Source organism: Mastigoproctus giganteus, chromosome 1 (genome assembly GCF_048544385.1).
Source record: "Mastigoproctus giganteus isolate SK-2022 chromosome 1, ASM4854438v1, whole genome shotgun sequence".
Classification (NCBI taxonomy): Eukaryota; Metazoa; Arthropoda; class Arachnida; order Uropygi; family Thelyphonidae; genus Mastigoproctus; species Mastigoproctus giganteus.
Genome location: NC_143575.1, coordinates 229,916,584 through 229,929,238, shown reverse-complemented (window position 1 = coordinate 229,929,238; position 12,655 = coordinate 229,916,584). Strand labels below are relative to the sequence as shown.

General features: G+C 35.9%; 1 protein-coding gene across 1 annotated transcript in view; it reads left to right on the top strand.

Moving 5' to 3' along the window:
* The window catches only part of LOC150091578 (DNA mismatch repair protein Msh3-like), a 274,897-nt gene that overhangs the window by 19,807 nt on the left and 242,435 nt on the right, over positions 1-12,655 (top strand). The window contains exon 6 of the mRNA XM_090369011.1: positions 10,064-10,233. Within this exon, the coding sequence (XP_090225137.1) occupies positions 10,064-10,233 (170 nt within the window). The remainder of the gene's footprint in view (positions 1-10,063; positions 10,234-12,655) is intronic.

The following is a 12,655-nucleotide window of genomic DNA, read 5'->3' as shown; positions in this document are numbered from 1 at the left end:
TAAGTTTTATTAACAAAATTTTTATTATGGATATGTAATTTAAATAATTTAATTTTTATATGAACTTGGACAATTTTCTGTAATATTTGCTTATAATTGTGCAACCTCTATTTTACAACATGAATTTCACAATAGACACTGGCAGAAACAAACTCTGTACTACCTCTCAGAGCAAAACCTATTGCTATAGTGGTTTCTAGGATGCGGACCAATGAGTTATTGTCTTCTCTTCTGTCACATATGCCCTCAATTAGGTAATTAAAATTTTTATAAACAACAGTAGCTGTCTGAAGATAGTTACTGTAGATAATAAAAAATACATCAATTGCATACAGGACACCTGCAAAACTAAACATTTACCTCTGAGAGGGGACCTATCCACCATATTTGCCAGTTGCAATATATTCAATTATACATTTTTGTTAACAACAGCATGTGACATTCTTTTCAAGAATTAAATTGCATTTTGAATGGCAAAAATTGCTATAGCCATAATGGCACTCATAAAGACATAATACATACAGTGCAGTATGGACTCAGATGCTAGTGCGCTATATAAATAATAAGAGCAGTAAAAATAAAAATATAACAATAGGGTTATTACTTTGCTGGTGAGATTATTGCCAGATATCTCTTGCTTGATTACTCTTTATTGCTTAAATATTTGCAAGTACAGGAATTTCCTGACTTACGTAAGGGTTGCATTCTGCGGAACGCTACACAAATTGGATTTTACGTAAGTCGGAATTTCTTCCATTTTTGTGCCGCACTCGCAACTGTGCTCACTGAATTGATTGAATCAAAAAAGAAATGTTCAATGAACATATAAATAGAATTATTTATTGTATTTATTCAATTTTTTATCTCATGCACAGGAAAAATTACAAAAGTGTGCAATTTAGAAAAATTTCAAAATTACAAAAATTACAAAAAAAGAGAATTACAAAAATTACAAAAAAAGAGACAGGCATAACGTCAGTAAGTTTTACCTCTTGAGCATCGTTGCCGGAATCGATGTCTTCAGCTGATAAGTACACCGCTGCGGAGGTTGAGGGCTGTGGAGATTTAGAAGGGGTCGGCTGCTCAGCCTTATGAAAGAACATATTAATGGATGACTGGATGGTGGTTTTTTTTTTTTTCTTTTTATCATAGATTTATTTGTAACAAGCAAGCATATGATTGACCCCTATGTTAACTTTTACGAATCGTTTGCTGTCAGGATCCATCTTCTCAAACCTTGCCACCATTGCCGATGCAATTTCAAAAAAATGCCATTGCCATCTCTCTGGTGATGAAGCGTCTCAGCTGCTCATTTGGTTCATCTTGAGCCTGGTCAGCATTTTCTTCTTTCACTATTGCTGCCTGCCAGTCAATAAGTTCTTTGTTAGATAATTTCTTCTCTTCTTCCTCTATTAACTCCTCCCACATCTTTGGCATCAACCTCCAAATGAAGTAGCTCTGCAACCTTTACAATCTTATCTGTAACCTCTTCATATGATTCGTCTTTTTCAAATCCTTCAAACCTTTTACGTGCCATGGGCATATTTTCTTCCATGTGCCATTTAAACAACTTTTAGTAATTTCCGGCCAGGCCTTATTAATGTTTAAGATGGCGTGGTAAATATTGTAAGATTTCCAAAAGTCTCTTAACGTAAAATTTTTCTCATCATCTACTGCAGACAATGCCTGAGCAAATGTTCTGTGTAAATAGTATGCTTTTAAATTCGAAATAACACCCTGATCCATAGGTTGGATGAGTGAAGTCGTGTTTGGCAGTAGAAATATGACTCTCACGTTCGAATTGAAGTAATCTAGATGAGTAGGATGTCCAGGAGCATTATCTGATAGAAGCAAAATCTTGAAAGGAACGTTGTTGTCTTTACAATATTTTTCAACCTTGGGAATGAAGCAACACTTAAACCAATCCTCAAAGAGAGCTATTGTTATCCATGCTCTCTGGTTCGATTGGAAATGCATGGGTAGGTTGGCTTTATTGATGTCCTTTAATGCACGAGGATTTCCAGAATGGTACACAATCAGTGGTATTAATCTGTAATCTCCTGCTGCATTAACCCCAAGCAAGAACATGGCCCTATCTGTTGAAGCCTTGAAACCTGGCATTGTCTTTTTCTCTTTGGCAATGTATGCTCGATCCGGCATTTTTTTTCCAATACAGAGCAGTCTCGTTAACGTTAAAAATTTGTAGCGTTGAATAGCTGCTTTCATCAATAATTTTTTCCAACACATCACAAAATTTCTCTGCAGCTGCAGAATTAGCACTGACGACTTCACTACATACTTTAACATTGTGGAAACCAGAGCGATGCTTGAACCTATTAAACCACCCATTGCTTGCCACGAACTTGGGTTGGGGTTCGCCGTACTTATCCTTAATATATTTATAAATAATTGAATGGTCATTAGACTCAGGGGCACGTGCTTCTGAATCTGATTTTCCATCCATATTATTAATAGCTGTTCCATCTTCGATATAGCACCTGAATGCTGTTTTGTGATCATTGTTGATCTTAAGTGCATTGATCCTTTGACATGTTCTTTTATATGCACACTGTCCTTTAAAATAGTATTCACTGTTGAAGCAGCGAGACCTAATTCCCTTGCAACAGATGACAAACTTTGTCCTGCTTCGTACTTCTTAATCATTTTCACCTTCATTTCTAAATCAACTTTGTTTCATTTCCTGGCACTACCACCACTTGCACTTTTCATTGGTTGCTTTCCCTTCATCATTGTAATACGTAAATAGGAATGAAGAGAAGTTTCTGAAAATTTGTTTTTTTATTTGATTGAAGATTTCAGTGAAGGGGAACACATTTCACCATAATAGCGTAAAACCACACAATTGCAGTTATCGGTATTATCACAAATGTAATAAGATCGAGTTTACTACCCCATTTATAATTAGATGCACTAACAGAAAAGCCCAATAAACGGGAAAGTGCAAATTGTTTTTATTGTTTTATGATTGTGACCTCCAGAAATGTGTTTTAGAAAAATATCACAAAGGCATTCAAAATTGATTCTTATAATGGGAACATATGATAACGATTAAAGGGTAGTGCAATTTCCATTATAAAAATGACCTTTTAGAGAGATGAATAGCTTAGTAATATAGCAAAATTTTCAACTTCCAAGGACTTGGAATGAATTACAAAAAAAAACAATGTGTTATTGGGTTCACATTACGATATTTTCACAATACCTTCATTTATTCCTACGGGATGCAAAATATGTTTCCATGATTTTTTTAAGTTTGCACCGGCCGGCAAAAACTTACGTAAAGTCGAATTTCCGTAAGTCAAGTATTACATAAGTTGGAGAGTTCCTGTATGATCATAAGAGCATTTGATGTCATTTTGAAGATTTTTAGACAAACATCTTATTCATTTTGCTATGAGCTTTTAAGTATGATGCACAGAGCATGGAAAATGCAGAGAACCAAGAAAATGAATTGATTAGTATTTAAAGCAACTACATCTTCTAAATAGTGTAAATTGTTCTAGAAGCATGGAGGGGTCCCCCAACTCCACAACAGCCTGTCTGTGATGTATTCAGGGTCTGTAAAGACCAGATTGTGTGTGTGTGTGTGTGTGTGTGTGTGTGTGTGTGTGTGTGTGTGTGTGTGTGTGTGTGTGTGTGTGTGTGTGTGTGTGTGTGTGTGTGTTGTAGCACAGAGGTATGTTGGTCATCTGGCCACTTAGCCCAATATCCTGTGGAACACCACCAACCCCTACCAACCCCTAGATACCATCTATGGACATGGGGAGCCAGGCTGGGTAAGTAGGGTGATTCTCTGACAGTGCTCTCCTTACTCGCTAGAGTTGTCCAAACCTTTTGGGAAGAGCAAAAAAAAAAATCACATTTTTATTGAAATAGCATGTGGGCTCCCCTAAAGAGTAATAGAGCAAAGTCATAGTGCCTATGTAAAAAAAAAAAAATGAAATGGAACACAAGAGAGATAGGCTAAGGATTGAAAATTACTGGGGAAAAAGCAGTGGTTGATGGGAGGAAGGGGAACTCACTAGGCAAAATGGAAGTAGGGGATAGGGGACTCTAAACACAGGACACACTGTCCCATAGGGACAGAGTGTCCTATGTGTTTGGCATGTCATCCTGCATTGGCCCCAGCCCAACACTAGCAAGTAAGTCTCACACCTGTACATGACAGGCCTGCTGTGTTATCCCATTCGATTAAATTATGGCAGGCATCTGCAGTCTGCTGAGCCTGCATTTACCAGCGTTAAGTGGAGGAAAACAACCTGGGCCAGAGATAGGCATGCTATCGGTGGCTGATTCGGCACTTGCCTGAGGACAGGTGTCAGTGATGTCCAAGTTGGATACTGGAGTTTAGAGACTCCCTACATCAGTACATCCTGGCATTTGCAGGTCTTGAGTCCTGTGTATGTGAAGTGTTAGCTACGGCTGTCCACACATGCCAACAGTCAGATGCTAGCACAGTTTAATCCCACTTCATGTATTTTTGGCACGACTTCAGCTATGTCAGGGTTAGGGAACAAGTCCAGTGTCTGGAGTAGATGTGTAGTAACTTCCTGCATCAGGAGGTCATGGTTCTTATATTTGCCCAGAAACAGGTGTCAGATGTCTTGTTTGGAGCCGGGGGTCAAGTCTTCCATTTCTTCTCTTGCTTTCCATTTCTTCTCTTGCTTGGCATCATCAGCAATGTCCAGTTCAGTTTACAAACTTGGGATGCTCTACTTGTGTTTATATGCAACCTCACAATGTATCACCTCCAGATCAAGGTGGAGCACTTCTGCCAAACCTGTAGAGCAGGTTACTGAATACAACAAGCCCAAGTGACAGAATTATTCTTTGAATAACTTTGAGTTTATAACTTTATTTCAGATAGTTGTCACCCTGGCACACCAAATGTCTGCCCCATAACGGATAATGGGAAGAAATACAGCTTTATGGATAAGGACAAGGGTCTTTCTCTTTAAGACTCCAGTCACATCCGGCAACCCTGATGATCATAGATGCATAATTTCTGACTTTCTTTGCCAGATGCACTAGGTGCAAATAGAAGCTTAGCTTGGAATCAGAGATGATGCCTAGTTAACTCTGTGACTAGTCTGATCGTTGTTCCATCAATCTTGATGGTGGGGAGAGGGGGCTTGTGACAAGTACAGACCTTTTCAGTAAAGTACTTTGTTTTTTCACCTGATATGGCTAGTTTATGCATGTTAGCTGAAGTTGTGACTTCAGAAAGGCTGTGCCTGTGCCTTAAGCATCTGCCTTGATGATCAGAACAAGGTTGTCCACAAAGGCTAAGCTATCAACCAGCCCAAGGTATCTATAGACAGGAATTTGTAAGATAATGCTAGGACAGTGGAGTGAAATCTTGTGGCCTAGGTGTGTGTGTGTGGTTGGCTTTGGACCACCACCCTCCCTTTGGTTATAATTATGTTATAACAATTTAGCAAATGTTTAGGAACCTCCCTTCTGTATTTAGATGCTGGACACCCTTAACTTTTCTGCAAGGTGTCTATAGACAGGAATTTATAAGGTAAGGCCAGGACAGTGGAATGAAATCTTGTGGCCTAGATGTGTGTGGTTGGGTTTGGACCACCACCCTCCCTTTGGTTATAATTATGTTATAACAATTTAGCAAATGCTTAGGAACCCCACTCCCCTTACTTTTGTGCAGCCCTGGCAAAGACTATAACCTTAAACACTGAAAAAATATTCTTTCTATATTGATATGATTTTTCTTAGTAAGTTCTTATCAAAATTCATATCAGAATTTATTATAATTTTGTAAGAAATATACTGAATATATATATTTTTAGTTATTTTGCTTGACATTATATTTTCAGTTATTTGTAAAATAATAAGTTTACCTTAATATTTTCACAATTTCAGTTATTAAAAATATAATAACTGAAAATGTGAAAAATGAGAAAATGTTTTTTTTTTTGGTCTATTTTCCCTATAAAAATTGGAGAAGATTAAAAAGGTAAAAATGTTCAGACACAACTTACTAGTAGATAAAATTAAGATTTTAAATAATCCAACAAATAGTGATGATCATTATTTTACCATATCAACCAAATGTGTTCTTGTGTAACGTACATGCCAGTAGTTTGGTGCCACAGGCTTAGACTAATATTTCATAACTTTACTAGTTATGTTTTATAAACTTGATATAGTTATATGTGCTGTTTAACATGATTTGGTTGTATCAGAGTATAAAGAAATAAATGTTAAAAAAAACCAAAAAACTTTTAAATACACACTAAATGTGAATGATAACACAGCCACAGAGATTGTGTTGGTGCCAAGACAGAATTAGAATCTCCTTCCATGATATTTGATTAGATAGAGTAACTAGTGTTTCGAGGCTAGAATTCTAAGAACATAGATTAGTAGGTTGTGCAGTAAGCTGAAGGGAAATAAGATATGATAAAATGATCTTGGGTATGACTGTTTGGGATAGTCTTTCTGAGAATACTTTTGATCTCCTGCTTTGTATTTTGGTAGTTGAGACCATTTGCTCTTGTTTATGAGATATTCTCTCTATGAAAGGTATGATTGATAGGCTATTAATGAAGGTATGCAGCAGAGACAAAATAGGATAGCAGGTACTCTTAAAAGATTAACTAAGGAGATAGCAGTTCTACTATAGAACTGTGACCATATGGAATGGTAAGCAACTTGCTGTTCCTAACTTTGAATAGCTGACAAATGAGAGCTGTTTGTACTATGAGGTAGTTTGATTGTTGTATTAGCTGACAAAGGTAGCTGCACTCTCATTATAGACCATTAGGCTTTGCAGTTTTTAGAAGATAGCATGGCATATGAGCTGATGAGAAGAAATCCACTTGTGAGTTTGAAAGACAGAGTGAACAAGATCTTCAAGTATAATTTGCACATTTAGTTACTGCATTCAGGTTTTAATCACATTACTCTGCTGCAGCTGTAGACCAATGCTGAGTACTTGACATTATGGCTTACATTCAACTTGAGACTAATATTGTTATAGGACACCTGAACAGGTGAATTGGTTATACATTTATAAATCAGAGATTCCACCAGTGTCTTTTCATCTGCTGTCACCTTCATCGGTGCTCCCACATCTAGATTTTCATCTATACTTATTGCGTATATATATATATTTTGGAAGGTCTCTTTCTGGAGGATATCGGAAATTTGAGTATGACACAATTGCAAATATTAGATGGCAATGTAGATTATAACTCTAGTGAGATTGAGGAAGAATTTTCCTTTAGTGAGGTTGAAGAAGCAGTGGGCCGGGCAAAGAGTGGTAAATCGCCGGGCCTGTATAAATTAGAAGTAGATATTATGAAAAGGACGTATAGGATATGTCCAGAAATATATGTGGATATGTATAATAGATGTCTGGATGATGGGGCTTTCCCACCTGGTTGGAAGATAGCAAAGATCAAGTTGTTGGTTAAAGGAACAGATCGGATGCTCAATGAAACAGGTGCATATCGTCCCATTGCCCTTCTTTCTGTATTAGCAAAAGTTTATGAACGTTTGATAATAAATAGATTAATGGTTAATTATGAAAGAAAAGGTTATGTCAAAAAATGAATATGGTTTTAAAAAGAACTCTTCGACAGAGGATGCCACATATGAATTAGTGCGGAATGTGGAGGGCAGTGGAATGAGATATGTACTTGGAGTATTTATAGATTTTAAAGGTACATTCGACCGATTGTGGTGGGAAGGTGTGTTATATAGAATTAGGAAAACTGAGTGTTCAAATAAATTATATAATGTATTTAAAAGTTATTTTTGTGAAAGAAAGGTTATAGTAAAAACTAAATACACTCAGATTGTTAAGGATATATCTAGAGGATGTCCACAGGGCTCGGTGATTGGCCCCTTTGCCTGGAACATTGTTTTTGATGAATTTCTAAATCTGGATACTGCTGGAGTTATAAAAATAGCATATGCAGACGATTTGGTTCTGTTAATTTAAGGAAACGCAAGATCACAAATTGAAGATAAAGCAAGTGAAGTGCTTAGTGATCTTGCAAATTGGACCGAGAAATATAAATTAGAAATTTCTCGAGAAAAAATGGTCCAAATGCTATTAAAGGGGAAGTTAAGTCAGAATCGTGCCCCTGTTGTGAGGCTTCTGGGCGACGCGGTTCGATACATGAAAGTAACCAAATATTTAGGTTTAAAAATTGAAGAACGATTATTTTTTACCGAGCATGTGCGATACTTGAAAGAAAAAATAAGGATTCTCTATGCAAAGCTCCGAAGAATAATAAGAGTGGACTGGGTAATAAAAGGAAGGTCAATCAATTTGTTATATGAATGTCTATTTATCCCCATAGTCACATATGCTTCAGGAGCTTAGGTGCATAGAGTACCTATAATAATAATACAAAAATATATATTGCAAGTGCAGAGATTTGCACTTCTTGGTATTACTAGAGTGTGTCGAACCGTCTCGACAGAGGCCTTGCAAGTTGTCTCGGGGAGGGTCCCTGTCCAGTATGTCGTGCTCTTGTCTGGGTTGTTATATTTCACTAAAAGAAATATAAGAAAAACGTATCTTGGAATATTTTCGTGTCCTGATATTAATAAAGTCTATAGTAGACTTGATATTAAATTTGAAAAAATAAGGATAAATCAAGAAATAATGAAAATTTGGCAAATTAATTGGGACAATTCAGACAAGGGACGACAGACATCAATTTTTGCCAAAAATTGATATAGTGAACAAAAGGAAGACTTGCTGCAATTTGGTTTGCATGCCACTTTTTTAGTAACTGGGCATGGACTTGGACTTGCTGCGAGACTTGGGCTAAGAGATGATGACTTATGCAATTGTGGACAACAAGAAACGTCAGAGCATATAATGTTACATTTGTAAATTATACACAATATAGACATGAATTAAGATTGTGTTTAGGAACTCTAGAGAGGGAGACCTTCCATGTCATGTTCGCAGACAAAAGAATGTTCACGTACTTTAATAAATATGGAGAAGGTCTTTAAGAAAAGATATATACTAGATTATAGAGGCCTGTCTCCTCGTGGAAGGGACGGTAACTCTCTTCATTAAAATCTATGGATTATGTCAAGATAGATTTTTCTTATGAGAGGCTAAGTGGCTCTCATAAGAAAAATCTAAACTAAAATTGTTCTAAAAGTTGTGTTATATTGTTTATTTTGTTTAATGATTTGAATTCTTAAAGACTCCGACATAAATTCCCTTCAAGACCAAAGCCATGGATAGGCTTCGGCCTAGGGAATGGTTGGCTTGAAGGAGGTTTAAATGGAATATACTTATTGCGTCTTTAATGGGCAGAGTTGCGTGTTCGTTGACATGCATATGCAACTGTTCCCATTAAAGATGCAATAGCAAACATAATTATTGACTTCATCAAACTAGGGGGAAAAAGCCCCCCCCAGTAAAATCATGGGATTGGTTGTAAGAGATCCATTTCTGCTTTACCTGTTTAGCACCATATATGTGCTAATTGTTTATCTACTGTTATCTGAATTTGATGCATATAAATTCCTGGTAGTTAATTCCTTTCAATTATTACTTATGTAAAGACTTTTGTGTGGTGTTCTGCATTGTTGATATAGATAATTATGATAAAACATAGACTAGTAACACATTTGGTGAGCATAATTTTAAAATCTAAGCGATTTTTAGAGTTTTTTTTTAATGTTAACCAAGATTTAGGGTTAACATTAAAAATTTTTGAAAGAAATTTCAGATTGATTCTAGTGCTGCTACATATTGAGAGGTGTATTTATCATTCATATTTAGAAGAATAGGATATAGCTGTAATTAATCTTTCCTGTTCAATTGCTCCAAATAATAGAGAACAGTTTTAACAGAGATTGCGCTGTCTGTGGATGCATCCCATATTAGAAACTGTTGGTGCAGATTATTCAGTCATGTCCAGAAAGTAGAAAAGCACAGCTAAAAAAAAAAAAAAAAAAAAAAAAAAAAATCCAAATCTTTTTATTTCTTTTACTACTATAATGATGATATATTATTCATTAATATTATATATTTCTCTATTAGTGCATCCAGCCAGCAACAGGTGATATTCTTTATGGTTGTTTTGAAGATAAACCTCCAAGAGGAGAACTAGAAAGTTACTTGGCACGTATACAACCAGTAGAAGTCCTCCTACCAGTATCTCGTCTCGCACCTGAGACAGAAAACCTCATAAAACACTTCATATTCTCCAGGTAGACAATATGTCAGTTAGGTTTAATATATTTAAGATACTTTTGGGTGGGTACAACAGTCCATGTGAAAATTATGAAATTTCATTGAGCAAAAAATCTTAATATACACCCAGTAACTAGAAGGGTACGTTCAAGACTGGACTATTCTATGTCTTGTTTTCCCTCTTCATGATGAAGAAAACTTATAGTACTCTAATAAAGTTTTCACACGTATATAAGAGTATCATAATTATTTTAATATTTAAAGTACATTTTTTTCAGTGGTATGATAAAATAATACTTTTGAAAGAGATATATTTGTTTCATCTCGTTTCTGGCAATAAAGTTCCTGGAATGGTGCAATAAAAAGAACACACAGTGAAGAGCTCAAAAATGTTTTTTTTTTTATTCAACATAATCACCACCTGATTGAATGCACTTATTACACCTTTCTAAAAGTTTGTGAAAAGAGTCAGCGAAAGTGTTCAAAGTGATGATGTTCAGTTCAGCAGTTATGTTTTTCTTTGTGTCCTCAATATCCTGAAATCTCTTTCCTTTGAGTGCAGTTACTAGAAGGGTACGTTTCAGTAACTAGAAGGGTACATTTCAAGACAGGACTGTTCTATGTCTTGTCTTCCCTCTTCACCTTGAGAAAGAGAAAGAAGTCTGCTGGAGCTAGATTGGGAGAGTAGGATGGATGATTGAGCTGTTAAATGCCATGTTTATTAGAAATCCGGAATGGGTGGGGGCATTGTCAGGCAACAAGAACCAGATGCCTTTCTCTCAAAATTGTGGTCTCACAGTGAAATGCACATCATTAGTCTTTGAATCACCTAAGTGGAATGGCAGTGACTCTTTTCTTTTCAGGTACAAATTCCTTGTGAATCACACCCTGTTTGTTGAAAAACCTGGGCAGCATTGTTTTGATCCTGGACTTCTCTAAGCAAAATGTTTTGGGCCTTGGTGATGATTTTGAAGTCCATTGCATGCTCTGACACTTCGTCTTTCGATCATTCTGAAACACCCAACACTCATCTCCAGTGGCAATACAGTCAAGGAAATTAGGATTGTCATCATGCAAAAACTTCAACCAGAATTGTCTTGACAATTCTGGTTGAAGTTTTTGCATGATAACACTGTTGAAGTTTTTGCATGATAACACTGTTGAAGTTTTTGCATGATAACACTGTTGAAGTTTATGCATGATAACACTGTTGAAGTTTTTGCATGATAACACTGTTGAAGTTTTTGCATGATAACACTGTTGAAGTTTTTGCATGATAACACTGTTGAAGTTTTTGCATGATAACACTGTTGAAGTTTTTGCATGATAACACTGTTGAAGTTTTTGCATGATAACACTGTTGAAGTTTTTGCATGATAACACTGTTGAAGTTTTTGCATGATAACACTGTTGAAGTTTTTGCATGATAATACTGTTGTGTCTGCTCATCTATGAGGCTGTGGGACACAAATTTTGCACTTTCCTTTTCTGTAAATCTTCATTTAGAATTTGACGAATCATCATCTTATTCATATCCAGTTCATCAGCCATCATTCTGAGAGTCAAACAATGATCTCGCTATTCCCTAACTTTTGCAACTCTAACCTCATTTTGGGAAGTTGATGGTGGCCACTTCTTGAGTCATTGAGAATATCCTCACATCTATCTTTGAATTGCTTATACCATTCAAGCACACTAGTACAAGTTTCATTACCATAAACAGTTTTTTACATTTGATATGTTTCTGTTGCAGAATTTCCTAGTTTAAATCTAAATTTGATATTCATTCATTGCTCTATTGCAAAATCATGACATCAGGAACTTTATTGTCACACCTTGCATGTTAATATCATTTTTTTCTGGGCAGAGTTTTAAAAATAAGTTGGAGATATGTGTTTGGAAGGTAATGAAATCAGTAATCCTGAGAAGAAATTACTGACTTTATGTGACTTTTATAACCTTTCGCAGTATTCCCTCTTTGAAAGGATCCATATTTAAATTCTGTGAGGAATTCTTAAAGGCCATTTGATGGTTAGTTGATCCCAAACAAAGGGAGTAGTGGTCTCCCTGTAAATTTTTTTTTTTAAATTTTTCAATCCATGCAACATGGACATAAATGTGTGTGAACATACATGATAAGAGTTTTTCTCAGTCTCTCACTCACTCGTCATCAATTCTAAGACTGCTTTACAGGTTTTGAGAGTACCCACAATTGCATTATTACACTTAGCATCCAACTGTATGAACTTCTTTAACTTAAAGGGACTGAGCTTCAACACAAATTAATATCAGAGTATGTTTCCCCCTCTGACTTGCAGGTTCAATTATAGCAATAATTTGCAAGTTGGCACTAACTGTATATGTCCAGAATGCCAATGCATTCTCAGTTTTTTTTTTTTTTTTGTTAAATAAGGGTAACACTTAATTTGAACAGCTTAA